The following is a 15,915-nucleotide window of genomic DNA, read 5'->3' on the forward strand; positions in this document are numbered from 1 at the left end:
AAAGTTCGAAAGAAAAAACGGAATCTTTTGTGTGGGACATAGATGACAAAAAATGTGGCATTGAAATATTTCTTTCTGAGAAGCTTTTTTCCTCGGTGCAAGGTGATTTCTGCACAAATGCATTTTCTATGCTACCATGTAAATAAGATTTCATAGACTGTTTCAGTTAAATCAAGAACCTCTCAGCTTTAGACCTTTGGTAAAGCTTAAGTTTCATTCTTTCAAAGATTGAATGAAGCATGCCCTTAAGTTGGGATATTTGAGCTTCTAGTATGTAAAAAAAAATCAACAATATTCCTTTCTAATGCTCATCATTATAGACAATTATAGGCCTGACAATTTTAGAAATTGTGCGGGGAAGGGCTTTTAAGGAAATTTAACCGGTGTTAAGGGGAGGCATTAATAGAAGAAAGTAGGAGCTGGAGAACTGTCTGGATTTGGGTTATAGAGAGGTTTAGAAATTACACACTGAGCTCTAAAATTCAAGGATGATCAGTTGAGGCAGGAACTTTAAAAAAGAAATGATAAATGAGGCTCTCAGCACTTGAAGCTATAGTACTTTAGAGGTGAGGAGGTGGCCTCCTCCTGGGTGGCCAGAAGCAACCTTGTACCCAATGCAGAGATTCCGTTTCACTCCCCCTCACAGACTTCTACTGATGAGGAAGGACACCAGGTCCATTGCAGGGGGTGGTAGTTGTTTAGTTGTCTAACTGTTCTTTCTCATCAGCCTTCTGATGCTCCCCTCTGCAGTGGTATAGAATAAGCTCCCTTCCCCATTCACAGATTACCTTCCAAAGTTTGAAATTAGCTGTCATTTCCCACTTGCACTTTGCTGCTCCAGGCAAAACTAGAGCCAGCAGAGTATTGGAACAGCAGTGGATGATTCTCTCTCAGAGCTGTGGTAGAAAACAAGCCTGTTTAAGAAGGAGAGTAGATTTCATGAGCTGTGAGGTCCCTTCCTCCTTCATGAGTGATTATTAATGTACATCTCTGCTTCCCTCACTGGTTTCTGGTCCACTTATCACCATCGTCACTGTCCTCTTGGCACTTTCTGGAGTCCAGGACCTCAGAGAACTGTACCAGGGACTCTAGATGTGATCACACCAACATGACTAATACCATGTGTGGTCTGAATATCCTAAGACAGAGAAAATGCTCCTTACCCACATTCCTTTGGAGATGGAAGCTGAAAACCCAAGGGGCTTTGGTATGTGCAGAACTGCTCTGAATAGGACAAGGTCATTTGTGCATTGCCTTGGTAAGAGATGAGGGGTTCGATGAAAGAGGAAGCAGGGTTCAGATAGACATGGCAGAAGCTCCCTGATCCTCGGTGTGATACTGCTGCATCCTTCCAAATCTCCATATAGTTTTCTAGAATTTCAAAATGCACGAATCCATTTCTTTCAGAAGCCAGTAGAGATGCTGAGTTATACTTTGAGGTACCAAGGGGGAATGAAAGACTGCATAGAGGGATTCAAGAATAAGAAGGTGTATAGGTGCTTGAGGAAGTAAATTACAAGAAGCTCTCACCTATCAGAACAGGGAACCGTCCTGTAACTCTAAGCTGGGGAAGTGCATTTGGGCTTCATTTTGCAGCTCTGTGCCAAGAAGTGGGGTCCAGCTAGCATTTAGGCTCTGTAGTTTAAGATTGAGTTAGTTTCTTTAGTAACCATATCACACCTTTAATAGGCTTTTAATGAACTAAAATTCTTAGATCATTTTTTATAGGGACTACTGTCTAAACAGTTCTCCTGTTTCCTTTATCTGTGCAATTGATTAAAGATAATAAATGTAGGACTTACAGTTTTGTTTATTCCATCTGACTCCTTTTAGTTTATTGCTTCAGCTAGCTAAAACTGATTTTGAATTGTTCTGGAGAAATTTGACTATTAGGTGTATGTGGCATATTTGAGTATCATTAGCATGATTTCTTTGTTTTTATTAAAGTTATTAATAAAAATACTGATTGAGTAAAAAATTAAGATTTCATCATAATATTCTACTAAAGACATTTTACTAATTGCAAAGATTTACTGATAACTTTTTGAGTATGCATTTCAACCATCTTCAAATCCACCTAAAACTACTAGTTCGCCCTTCACTTTTGTATTCACAGGCTTATTGTTGAGATTTTTGTCAAAACCTTTGCCAAAATTAAGATATACCGTGTGTAAAAATTCTATCCAAATTAAAAAAGAGAGATGGAAATTTAATTTCATATAAGTTTCCAAAAATTAAAATATTCTTTTCTAATTATTCTCAAACCATCTGTTTGAAAATCCAGTCTAGAATTTTTCTAGGACCTTTAATTACCAATCTACATATTCTAATGAATATTTTATATCAGTGACATTTCTCATAGGTGAAACGAGAGGACTTCATTTTTTTTTTTTTTTACCAGGAGGTAATTTTCCTGCACTGTGCCACACACTTTGATATTCTTTAGACCTGAAACTCACATGGTTGTCTAGAATTGTCCTCTGATAGGTACTTAAGAGAAAATTTCAGAATGAGGCAGAGATGGTAGTGCTTGAATATATATAATTACAATATCTGGTTTCTTTCATTTATGTGTACATGTTTATTGAACACCCATAATATGAAAGATGACCTAGCTGGGCACTATTGGAAGTACCAAAACAAACCTACTCTTTGCTTGCGTGAAGCTTCTAGCTTAAAGGATGCAGAAGGTAAATAATTGCTTAAATGAAAATTATTATGTATGACAGGAATGAAATGTCTGAGGTGCTATAAGAGCAGTGACAGGGAGACTTGCTTTAGACTGGAGAGTCAGGGAAGGCCTTCTTGAAGAAGCCACTGAAGAATGAATAAGAGTTAAAGACAAGAGATTTAGAGATTATATTGAGAGGATTAAAGTATGTGTATTAAGATATCTAGGTAGAGGGACGCCTGGTGGCTCAGTCGGTTAAGTGTCCGACTTCAGCTCAGGTCATGATCTCACCGTTTGTGGGTTCGAGCCCTGCGCTGGGCTCTGTGCTGACAGCTAGCTCAGAGTCTGGAGCCTGTCTTTGGATTCTGTGTCTCCCTCTCTCTCTGATCCTCCCCTGCTCATGCTGTCTCTATCTCTCTCTCTCTAAAAATAAATAAAACATTAAAACAAAAATTAAAAAAAAAAGATATCTAGCTAGAAAGCATGGAGACAATGATGGAGATCAATATTTGCAGAAATGATGGCTGGAAACTATCCAGACTGGAAGAAAGATATGAATTTATAGATGAAAGTGCCCTCTAAAACCTGAGCAGTATAAATTAAAAAAAAACTAAAATGCCCTTATGGAGACATGGAAAATAGAATGCAAGGGGGTCAAACTTAGTAAGGAGAAACCAATTAGGATGCTATGACATTAGTCCAGTAGAGTATGATGATGACTTAGATGTATTGGTACATGGGGATATGGAGAAAAGCAAAAAGTTCTGAGAATTACATAGGAAACTTTGAATTAATAGGATCCAATAAGTGTGAGGATTAGGAATGAAAGGGGAGTGTCAAGCTGGCCTCTAAGGTTTCTAGCGTGGACAACTGAGGAGATGGAGAAATGCCAGTTGTTAAGTCAGGGAAGATGGAAGCATGACCAGATTTGGGGATCATCCCTGAATTTCTGAATTCAATAGCTGATGAGAATTACAAATGGGTGAGGCAGTAAGCCAGGCCTCCTTGAAGTCCTATGGGACTTAAAATATGGGATTTCCTGAGCTTCCCAATAAAATTGATAACTAATTTTCATCTTGACATCATTCAAAAATCTGAATCCACGTCATGAACTACAGGGGGCTTGATTCCTTAAGAAGTAAGATCTAAATACATCTCTGGACTATTATTCCAGAGGTCCTGGAGTAAGTATAAGTTCTGTGGCTGCATCACAGGGCAAGTTGGATGTGGAATTACCATTCTTGTGCTTATAATTTATCTTCTCTGGAAACTAAGAGTAACATTTTCTGTTTCTGTTGATCACAGGGGAGAGTTATGAGCCATAATTAAATAACAGGTTGGAGCAGCACTTTGCTCCTTTGTAGCATCTGTCTAGGTTTGATCAGTGCTTCAGTATTTGCAATTGTAATTATCTGGTCATTTTCTTTTCCTATCTGCTCAGCATGCAGCGCACATTGCAGAAGCTGTGATTCACAGGCCAGCTGTACCTCCTGCCGAGATCCAAACAAGGTCCTGCTCTTTGGGGAATGTCAGTATGAGAGCTGTGCCCCACAGTACTATCTTGACTTCTCCACCAAGATATGCAGAGGTAAAGCTCTTCCTGAACTTTGCAGTGATTCTTTTACTCCGTGAGCTCCCTTTACCATAGATGTCCGCCCCCCCACCCCCCACTGGAAAAATAGTGTCATATGTTTAGACCTTTCTCTGGTCTTAGCAAGAAGTCATCATGTATTATGAATGTATGTATGTGATTTTCTTTTTCTTAGTATGTAATTTCTTTCTTTTTTGTTTTTTTAAAGTTTATTTGTTTAATTTGAAAGAGAGAGAGAGGGAGCAAGCATGATCAGGGAAGGGGTAGAGAGAGAAGGGGAGAGAGAGAATCCCAACCAGGCTCCACACCATCAGTGAAGAGCCAGATGTAGGTCTCAAATTCATAAACCATGAAATCATGACCTCAGCTGAGATCAGGAGTTGGTGGTTTAACTGACTACACCACCTAGTCACCCTTGTATGTAATTTATTTCTCAAGAATATATTTTTTTAATGCTTGTTTGTTTATTTTAATGTTTATTTGTTTTTGAGAAAGAGACAGAGACAGAGCGTGAGTGGGGGAGGGGCAAAGAGAGAGAGGGACACACAGAATCTGTAGTAGTATGTTCCTACTCCAAGAATTTGTTGTCTTTCCAATTTTTTTTCTTGTGGTTGATTTCGAGTTTTATAGCATTGTGGTCTAAAAACATGCATGGTATGATCTGGATCTTTTTGTACTTATTGAGGGCTGATTTGTGTCCCAGGAGGTGATCTAGTAGAATATTCCATTTCTACTCCAGAAGAATGTGTATTCTGCCGTTAGGATGAAATGTTATAATGCCCTTCTTCATCTCTTGTTATTTATTTTAAAATCTAGATTGTCTGATAAAAGTATGGCCACCCTGGCTTTCTTTCGGTGACCATTAGGATGATAGATGGTTCTTTATCCAGGAGACACAGAATGTGAAGCAAGCTCTACGCTCTGAACTGTCAGCACAGAGCTCAATATGGGGCTCAAACTCATGAATTGTGAGATCATGACCTGAGGTGAAGTCAAATGCTTAACCAACTGAGTCACCTGGAGGCCCTAATATTTATTTATTTTTGAGAGAGAGAGAAAGAGAGAGCGGGAAGGGACAGAGAGAGAGGGAGATACAGAATCTGCAGTAGGCTCCAGGCTCTGAGCTGTCCGCACAGAGCCTGACATGGGGCTCAAACTCACGAACCATGAGCTCATGACCTGAGCCAAAGTTGGAAGCTTAACCAACTGAACTACTCAGGTGCCCAAGAAAATAGGTTTGAGCACCTACTGTGTGTCCAGCTATTGTGCAGGGTTTTGGTAATTAGACCAAAGGTGGCAACCCTCAGGTTGTAGTCAGTCTAAGATATGGGTTATATTTGATCCACCTAATGTTCTAGTGTTTTAAATTTTTTTAATAATGTATTTTATATTTCATGTATTTAAAAAATTTTATTTTAGAGAATGTGAGTGGGGGAGGGGCAGAGAAAAAGAGAATCCCAAGCAGGTTCCACACCCAATGCAGAGCCCAAGGTAGGGCTAAATCCCACAACCTGTGAGATCATGACCAGAACCGAAATCAAGAGTCAGTTGCTTAATTGACTGAGCCACCCAGATGCCCCTCACTAATGCATTTTAAAATGTAGGAGACTTCACATACAAAGATTGAGATTTCCTGTCTCTTTTGAAAAGATCTGGCAGCCCTGGATGTGCATTTCCATAATGCAGCAGTCGGTTGAAGATGAATCCGTATTGTCCTGTTTCATCTTCAGATCACCGCAGTCCCCACCACTCCCTATCTCCTGTCACACCAGGCCTGGTTCAGAGATTTACATGACCTCCCCGGGACCTAGAGGCACTTGCATTTACAACTCCAGATTGCTAGACTCTGTGCTTAATGAAGACAGGGGTTGTATCTGATTTGTTCCTCTCTAACAGACATATAAATGAGTAAAGGCATAGTCCCTGTGCTTGAGGAGTTTATAAGGAGGCAGTGTAAAAAACTGAGTACTTTTTTCCTTGTTCTCTAAGTAGTTAGAATTCTTGGGGCTTATGTTCTTGGAATGGCAGTGCTCAGCAAGAGGAAGAACAGAGTTAAAGGCTGGATTTTCCTTCTATTCCATTTCCCTTCTCCATTCGTCCAATCTACATGTCTCCCATCTCTCCAGTTCTGCCCAAGAAGCTGGGGATCAGATATGGAGGCCAAACAGCTGTCATGCACACTTCGTACATTTAAAGGCTTTGCAAAATTGCACACTCTCTATTCCAAGGAATTCTCTTTGTAGTCAACTTAGGTGGTCTCTGGTGCTCAAGACCACAGAAGCTTTTCTGTTTTTTTCCCTTCTAAACAGTGGTTGTCAGTTTGTGGTGAAAAGCAAGATTATTGCAGATCCTCCATGTTGTAAATGATTTCATAACTATGCTGGCAGTTTTCAAGGCTCTGCTTTAGTCATTTTCCCTCGGGACTGATTCAGCCAAATCAATGAGCGAGATTAACTTTAGAAATCTTCTTGGAAGCACGTGCACTGTCTTGCACATTTACCTGCTTCTTTGGGCCTTAGAAATGTTGTATCAAGAAAGAGATAGATGACTAATGAGGAATTTCCCCGGTCCTCAGCTGGGAAGGGTGGTGGAGTGAGGACGTCCTGAATGAAGAATGCTCTCCAAGAAAAACAGTTCATCAGCAAACATTGATTAAGCTCTTACTCTGTGCCAGACACTGTGCTAACTCCTTTACATTCATTCTTTCATTTACTCTGTGCCTTACTCAGCCTTATGAAATAGGTACTATTCTTATCTCTGTCTTACAGATAAGGAAACTGAGGCTCAAATAATTTAGGGAAGGTGTGTAAGACATGTAGATGAACAGTATCCAAGCCATGGCTTAAATGGAGACTTGCCTATCTTCAAAACCCAAGTACTTAACCTATCTTGTCCCATCTTCCATGCATGAAGGACTTAGTTTGCCAGCTAGAACTTTGGATCACAAACATGAGTTTTCTAGCTACATCAGAACTGCCTGAGCCTTTCAAAACCATAGCAACTATGGGACGCCTGGGTGGCTCAGTTGGTTAAGTGTCCAACTTCAGCTCAGGTCATGATCTCACCGTTCCTGAGTTCAAGACCCACGTCAGGCTTTGTGCAAAAGGCTCAGAGCCTGGAGCCTGCTTCAGATTCTGTGTCTCCCTCTCTCTCTGCCCCTCCCCTGCTTGTTCTCTCTCTCTCTCTTTCCAAAGTAAATAAATAAGCATTGGAAAAAACCCACAGCAACTACAACAATAACTATAATAATCATAAGAACAGAAACAATAGCAGCCCCAGCATGTTTTCTTGTGCCCCAGTCCTTGAGACTCACTGGATAGTTCTGATGTGGAGACTGACAATCTGTAGTTCTAACAATCTTTCTGGATTCCAAGGGTGTACTTCCAAGGTTGGAACCCACAACCACAAAAACTCCTTGAAGTCAGGGTCTACTCACTTTGTACCCACCTTTCAGTGCTGTGTATTCCATAGATGCTTACTAAGCAAAGAACATGTAAATAAGTCAGCTCTACTGCTAGAGAGATCTTCTGTTATTTCTGTAAGCACTTTCTTTCTAGACTGTTTCTTTATGCCCCATTTAATTCTAACATCAGTGGTTCTCTCTGTTGGGTGGGTCCACACCCAGTTTTGGAGAGGCAGAAAGTCAAGCAGCTGGTGTCAGTGGAGACAGCAGATGCATTCTTAGTTGAGTTTCTGACATCACTTCACCTATTGGGCATTTAGAAGAGATCCGGCTTAGGTTTGCTGAGGCAGATTGGCTACTCCCTGCAGCTGGCTTTGCATGAAGACACTGGCACGGGAATAAAGAACCCTGGGGCTGTGGAATAAGATGAAGTTCATCTGGCTCCTTGGCAGCCCCGCTGACAAGCAGCCTGTGCACAAGCATGGAGTGATCCTTGTACACACCTGTGTCCAACATAATTAGGAAACACTAAACCTCAGAGAGGTGTTCAGGCTACTACAAGCAGAAACCTCGTTAGAGCTCGCTTATCTGACATCTTTTATGTTGTCTTCACTTTACCCTTGCCGCCGCAGACAGCATCCTCATAAATTAGTCACTGGGACTGAGGGTGGACAGACGAAGGTGATCTAACATGGACTTCCTTCCTAGAGTGTGACTGGAGTTGCAATGCATGCTCTGGGCCTCTGAGGACAGACTGCCTGCAGTGCATGGATGGCTACGTTCTCCAGGACGGGACTTGCGTGGAGCAGTGCTCGCCATCCTTCTACAGGGACGTGGGCCTCTGCAGGAGTAAGTGTCTGGAGCCCCTGCTCTGTGCTCAGCCATGCTTCAGCCTCCTCCCATTTTTACTATTCTGACAAGCAGTCTGTGGCAAGTTTCGTTTCAGGCTTTTAATTTAATTTCTGGTTTCTTTCCTAAGAGCTTTTCTCTGTTATATGCTCCCTCTCTCCTTCCCCCACACCCAAACATGATATTTGCTAAAACTTGAGGTCAGTATGGGAATCTTGAGAGTATATGGCCACACAAACAGGTATGAGGTTTGGATTTCCTGAAACATTGCACCTCTAGATGCAGAGGTGTGCGTACTCTGGTCATTTGAGCATTTGGAAGGGACTGTGCTCACAAACCGGCCTCTCGTAACCCTGATGTCTTACCACCACCTTCCTCTGGACCCTGCCCCCTTCAGCCTTAAATTAACACCACAAAATCTTCCAACCCTGAGCTGCCCCCGCAAAGCACAGATGGCACTGGTGGGATCATTCTTGGGAGACTCTGATAATTGACTGGTGAGTCAGGAAAGATGGACACTTCAGCAAAGCCAGAAAGCCATGGACTAGTTAATAATGATAATGGCTAGTATGAGCAGTTTCTAAGTTTGCCCAGTATTGTCCATTATTTACTTTGGTCTTCGGCCAGTGAACTGGGTAGGACAATATGTCCACTTCCATTTTATAGGAGAGAGCATTGAGGCTCAGAGAAGTGTAACCTCTGATCCTAAATCATCCCCCTGGTAAGTAGAGCAGTAACAACCAGAAGCCTGGCTCCTAACTCCTCATTTTCTGCTTTGTCAGACGCACTGGGTTGTCTTACTGTTCAGCATCTAATGCTGCCTTCCCACAAGGGCCAGGAGCCCATGGAAAGCCATACACAATTTTGTTGATTTGACTTTTGTCCTTCAGGCTGCAGCAATCACTGTCTCCAGTGCCAAGGGCCCCATGAATGCACTCGCTGTGAGGAGCCATTTCTCCTGTTGGACGCCCAGTGTGTCCAGGAATGTGGGAAGGGGTACTTTGCAGACCATGCCAATCGCCAGTGTGCAGGTAACTTGGAGACTGTGCTCAGTTCTCTGGAGAAAAGTGAGGGCTGCAAGTAAATCAGGTGCACTGATTCTCAGGTAACCAAGGACAATCTGAATTAGAAGCAGAATGAAAACCCTGGGAGCTGGGCCTAAGTAATTGATGGCTTCCCATACACATCTACCAATTGATGGTTAACTTGAATATAGAAGTGCAGGCCAATAATTCTCTTGCACAAATCAATACTGTCCCTAAAGGTCTTTATGGAAATGAAGTCAATATTTTATGGAATGTAAGGCTTATATTGAACTAAGGTGAGGTATCCATTACGAGTGGATCACTGTATTGATACGGACACCGAATCTTCAGTGCATAGACTGAATTACCGGTGACCCTGATATTGGCACAATACCCTTGAAGAATAGGATTTCTGAGGACAATTTAGTGAGACACGCTGAACCTCTTTATTAAACAAAGTTAAACCCAAAGTCTTAGTCTCCTCGTCCATTGAGCTGTCCATGGGAGTTTCCTCAGTTTGTTTTCATCATTTTCTTTAAAACTTGGTATCATATGCTCCACTTTGAAGAATACCTGACATGTAATAATGAAGCCATTCCCCTGGCATGGCATTTTACATTTCACCAGATTCCTCCATCTGCATGAGCTCGTTTTAATATCCACAATGACTTGGTGGTAAAATATGGCAAACACTATGAATCCTGTTTTATAAGTGAAAAAAGACAGAGAGAGAGAGAATGGCTTAAGAATATTAACCAAGGCAACATAAAATCAGATGCCAATCCAAGGTTCTTTAAACTAAACTATACCACCTCTCTATAATAAAATCTCAACTAAGGAAGTAGAAAAATTTGGGAGTAAGCCCTCGATTTGTAGATTATTAACTTGATCCAAGGAAATAATCGAATGGTCCTTTAAAGAGCTTCTTCTCCCCATGCATTTAAAAATAGTAATAACTTATTTACTATTAAAATGAGAGCAAATTGTTGTACAACAAGAGTAACTATTACAACAACTCTTATTCACAAGAACAACAGCAACAACAACAATAGTAGAATAGCAGTGGTATTAGTATAGCTGAGTCCTTTTGTGTGCTAGGCACCCAAAAGCCTAGTCTCTTCCCATTATAAAACATGTAATCCTCGCAAAAGTTATTTGCATTGGATGCTATTACTGTTCCTATTTTTAGATGAGAAAATCACACCACGGAGGGTTAAAGGAACTTGCCCCAAGTGGACAGGTATGGAACGCAGCAAAGGCCTATGCTCTTAGTCACTATGAACCACCTCCCTTACAAGTCAATATGGTCAAATTTTTAAACAATCCATTTACTTGCAACATTTTCACATCACAGTGCATAAAGCGAAAGTACTTTCCTTCTGAGGGTAGATCAGCTCCTTGTGTGATTCTAGAGGAGACTGTTGGAATTCCTTTCTGCTGCAATTGGGAGTCATGTGCTGTTGCTCTTTATTTCTCTGTCACTGGTGGCCCTAGCTGGGTGCTTGTGCATCTTGTGTGCCTCACTTAGTGTGTCATTTCTTTGACAGCCTGCCCTCGAGCATGCTTGCAGTGCAGCAGCATGGACCAGTGTCACCTCTGTGACCATGGGTTCTTTTTGAAGAGTGGCCTTTGTGTTTCCAAATGCATTCCTGGCTTCTCTGCCCACTCTAATGAATGTGCTGGTAAGTGCTTCTCATCAGATGGTCTGGTGTGTTAACCTATCATTACTCTATGCATAGGCTTAGTCTGTAGATACAATTGGCTAGTGTGATATAAAATATAGGATTCTATTTGTATGGCTGGGTGGCTCAGTAGGTTAAGTGTCCAACTTCAGCTCAAGTCATGATCTTGTATCTCTGAGTTTGAGACTCACATCAGCCTTTGTGCTGACAGCTCAGAGCCTGGAGACTGCTTCAGATTCTGTGTCTCCCTCCCTCTCCACCCCTTCCTTACTCGTGCTCTCTCTCTCTCTCTCTCTCTCTCTCTCAAAAATAAACATTAAAAATTTTTAAAATACAGTATTCTCATTCTGGGAATGCTAAGAAACAAGGGGCTGTCTATAGGACATGGACATTGGGGAAATTAAACTTCTAAGATCTTTGGGAAAAAGAAATAGTCTATGCCATCAAAGTACCAACTATCAGATTGGAAATTTGGCAGAAAACTTAGTTATGTTTCTGAACTACAGCTATGTTATAGAAAATTACATATATACATATAGATATGATTTGTTTGTATATCTATAAACTTGTAAAGCTAATTATGCCTCAGTTCAATGATACTTCCTCTGCGGACACACTGTAGATAAATTACAAATAAATAATGAATAGTGTGAGGAGCCTGCCCTAGCGGNAAATAAATTTCAAGTCAGTTTCCCCTTGAGAATAAGTTGACATATTGGGATGTCTGGTGGCTCAGTCCGTTAAGTGTCTGACTCTTGGTTTCAGCTCAGCTCAGGTCATGATCTTGTGGTTTCATGGGTTCTGGCCCCATGTCAGCCTCTGTGCTGGCAGTATGGAGCCTGCTTGGGATTCTCTCTCCCTATCTCTCTGTCCCTCCCCTGATCACACTGTCTCTGTCTCTCTCAAATAAATAAACTTAAAAAAAAGGTGACATATTAAAGGAGTCCAACACGTCAGTGGAGCTAGTCTTGTCCAACACATCAATGGATACTTTGCCTTACAACAAAAGAGAAGCAAATTTAAATTTAGTCTAATCTGGAGCCCCAAAGTTTTACAGATAAATGCGGTTTGAGAATTATATTGTAGTTGAGCATTCCCCCAGCTTTTGAGTGTCCTTCATCAATAACCTAAAGCATATTTTAATACCCCTCATCAGTCATATTTTCCGTCTCTAAATATCTGACCTCTAAAGAAACTAAGACTTCCCATGGGAAAAAGATATCTTTGGCTTATTTTATTGGGACCCTTCTGGAAGCCCCAAGTACTTGAGAGTCAGCCTACTCCTCTTGGGACATAGTACAAGTCAACTTGTGAAAACGAATTCCACTCTCATTAGAGTAATCTTACAGTAGAAGTAGTTCCCTTGAAACTTGCAATTCCCAAACTGTCCTGTCTGACCTACTTGCAGAAGGAAACACTAACAATTAAAGTCCAGGCAAAACAGCTTGCAAGAGACAGGATGCAATTCTCATCATGATCGGATATTCATCTATCAGATGTTTCCTGTGGACAAAGATGGGAAAATTTTTAAACGAAGTGTATATACTTTGCATGAATTCTGAATATAAGCCACTTATAATCATACTTCATTATAGATTAACTGGTACTGTTCTGGCAAATGGTATCAGACACTTGTTTCTTTTCTTATCATTAAAGGGTCTAATGGTCAGATGGGATGAGTGAATTAGGTTAGAATTATGGCTCTCAAACCTGGAAGTCCATTAGGATGGCCTGGGGAACCTGTAAAATCACTGAGATTCCCACCCCAGAACATCTAAGTCAGAGTCTGATGGTAGAGCCAAGCATCGGTACTGTTTTAAAAGATTCCTGTATGATTCTTTACTGTTATTATTGAGATTAATCCACATACCATAGAATTCATCCTTTAAAGTATAAAAGTCAGTGGCCTTTTAGTATATGCACAAAGGTATAAAGCCATCACCACTATCTAATTCCAGGACATTTTATTCATCCTAAAAAGAAATCCAATAACTGTTAACAGTCTCAAGTGCTCCCTTGCCCTAGTCCCTGGCAGCCATTGATCTACTTTCTGTTTCTGTGGATTTAACTATTCTAGACATTTCACATAAATGGAATCATACAGTATGTGGCTTTTTATGTCAGGCTTTTTTCACTTGGCAATAATATTTTCAAGTTTCCTCTATATTGGAAAATGTATCAGTACATCATTCCTTTTTATGATTTAATAATATTCCATTGTATGGATATACCACAGTTTGTTTATTCATTTACCAATTGATGGACATTTGGGTTCTTTCCACTTTGGGGCTGTTATGTATAACACTGCTATGAACATTCAGGTAGAAGTCTGTGTGGACGTATGTGTTCAGTTCTCTTGAGTGTATGAGTAGAATTACTGGTGAGGAACTGCCAAACTATACCATTCTACATTCCTCCCAGCAGTGTATGAGATTTTCAATTTCTCCACATCCTCAGGAACACTTTTTATTGTCCTCTATAGTGGGTATGAAGTGGTGTCACATTGTGGTTTTGATTTGCATTTTCCTGATGACTAATGAACGACATTGAGCACCTTTTTCATGTGTTTATTGGCCTTTTGTATATCTGCTTTGGAAAAATGGCTATTCAAATTCTTGGACTACTTTTAAATTGGGATACTTGTCCTTTATTGAGTTGTAAGATGTTTATATTTCAGATATATGTCCCTTTTCAGATATATAATTTGCAAACATTTCCTCCCATTTCATAGATTGTCTTTTTTACTTCCTCACTGGTATCCTTTGAAGCACTTTGGTGCTTTATCTCCTTTTTTCTTTTGTCACTTGTACTTTTTGTGTCATATCTAAGAAAGCATTGCCTAATTTAAGCTCACAAAGATTTTCTCCTATATTTTATAAGGTTTATATTTAACATTGAGATTCTATGCTATTTTCATATGTATCCTGGAGTGAGAACCACTGGATTAGAAGGAGGCTTATGGTGTACAATAGCCTAGAGTCTCATTTCTGAATGGACATTACAAATCTATTTTTTAAAAAACAAAAATTGGGGCGCCTAGGTGGCTCAGACGGTTGGACGTCCAATATTGGCTCAGGTCATGATCTCGTGGTTCATGAGTTGGAGTCCCATGTTGGGCTCTGTACTGACAGCTCAGAGTCTGGAGCCTGCTTCAGATTCTATATTTTCCTCTCTCTCTGCCCCTCCCCTGCTCAAACTCTCTCAAAAATAAACAAACATTAGAGGAAATTAAATAAATAAATACATAAATATATAAATAAATAAAACAAACCACCCATCAGTGAATGTACCAAGTCTGACCTTTGGGTTCATGTGTTTTCTAGGCAAAATACACACTCCTAGTCTTCATGTGAATGGCTCTCTCACCCTTGCAATTGGTTCCATGAGGCCACTGGATTTTGCCCTTCTGAATGTCCAAGATCAAGATGGCAGGATCGAAGACCTCCAGTTCCATGTTGTGAGCACTCCCACCAATGGTCAGCTAGTGCTCTCAAGGAATGGAAAAGAGGTTCAGCTCGACAAGGCTGGCCATTTTAGCTGGAAAGACGTGAATGAGAAAAAAGTGCGTTTTGTGCACAGCAAAGAAAAACCCAGGTGACTCAGTGTTCTGTTGTTTTCCTCCCACATCCTTTCCATGGGTGCTTTGCGTCCCCGCCCCCGCTTCTCAATAGCTATCCCTTCTCTTCTGGGGAAGATCGATACTCCACAAACGCCAACGCTTTCAGCTGCCTGTCATCATTTCACTGTAATTGCTCAGAGAGTGTGCCTCTGTTAGAGGCATTTTCATTTTATCACATAATTATGGGTAATTCTCTGATGTGACAGGAAAGTTCCTAGTGCAATTACCCAGTTTTTTGGCCCAGCAGAAACAAAACTGGTTATCTACCCAGATTGCCACAGCTGCTTCTTCAACATTAGGGTAATATACTGGGAGTGAGAAGTAGCTAGAAGATGGAGCACATACTTTTCAAAGTGTTATATGGTTCCTAGAATTTCAGAGTTGAAAGGAAGCTAAGAGTTACAACTTTTTATTATCCACTTTATGGGATTAATTGTGGTTAATCTTTAAGCCTGATCTAGTTTTCCTCTGATTCCTAGCACACTTCTGGCTGTCTTCCTCACCCCAGCTGACATATGCTTCAGGAATGCAATTGAATGTTAACAGTAACCCAAGCAAATAGAGTCATATAATTAGCAGAGTAAATCTGCTAAACAGAAATCAGAGAATGCACCCCAAAGATTAGCCTCGTGGATTATCCTTCACTCTGCTCTGCTTCATTAGTGCAGATAATTCAGAGTAGACTGTATATGTTAGCAATGGATTGAAATATTCACAGTGATAATTTTCTACTGTCACCACTAGAGATTTTTGTTTTTTTTTATTTTAAGGTTGGGGTTAGGAGATAGGTGGGGAGAAAAGCAGGTGGCCCTCTCTCCATTGCAGTTCACAGCCAGAACCTCAGAAGACCATCTTAAAGGAATAAGAATAACTAATATTTACTGAGTGCTGACTTTGACCCAGGCATTGTGTTATACACTTCATGTGAAGTGTGTGTATTTATGTTCCCAGTCTACAGATAGGGAAACTGAGGCCTCAAGAGAATAAGCAAAGCCAAGTCTCCGATTAATAGCTAGTTCCCTTACTCTACAACCCCTGCCTTTGGCCACTGATTTCTGCCTCCTTAATAACACTA

The 15,915-nt window shown here is 40.7% G+C and overlaps 1 protein-coding gene across 1 annotated transcript in view; it reads left to right on the forward strand.

Annotated features, from left to right (window-relative positions):
- Nucleotides 1–15,915, forward strand: part of FRAS1 (Fraser extracellular matrix complex subunit 1) — a 423,467-nt gene that overhangs the window by 260,136 nt on the left and 147,416 nt on the right. The window contains exons 23-27 of the mRNA XM_077770550.1: nt 4,113–4,259; nt 8,374–8,514; nt 9,405–9,545; nt 11,087–11,221; nt 14,545–14,815. Of these exons, the coding sequence (XP_077626676.1) occupies nt 4,113–4,259; nt 8,374–8,514; nt 9,405–9,545; nt 11,087–11,221; nt 14,545–14,815 (835 nt within the window). The remainder of the gene's footprint in view (nt 1–4,112; nt 4,260–8,373; nt 8,515–9,404; nt 9,546–11,086; nt 11,222–14,544; nt 14,816–15,915) is intronic.

Source organism: Crocuta crocuta, unplaced genomic scaffold (genome assembly GCF_008692635.1).
Source record: "Crocuta crocuta isolate KB4526 unplaced genomic scaffold, BGI_CrCroc_1.0 scaffold236, whole genome shotgun sequence".
NCBI classification, from domain to species: Eukaryota; Metazoa; Chordata; class Mammalia; order Carnivora; family Hyaenidae; genus Crocuta; species Crocuta crocuta.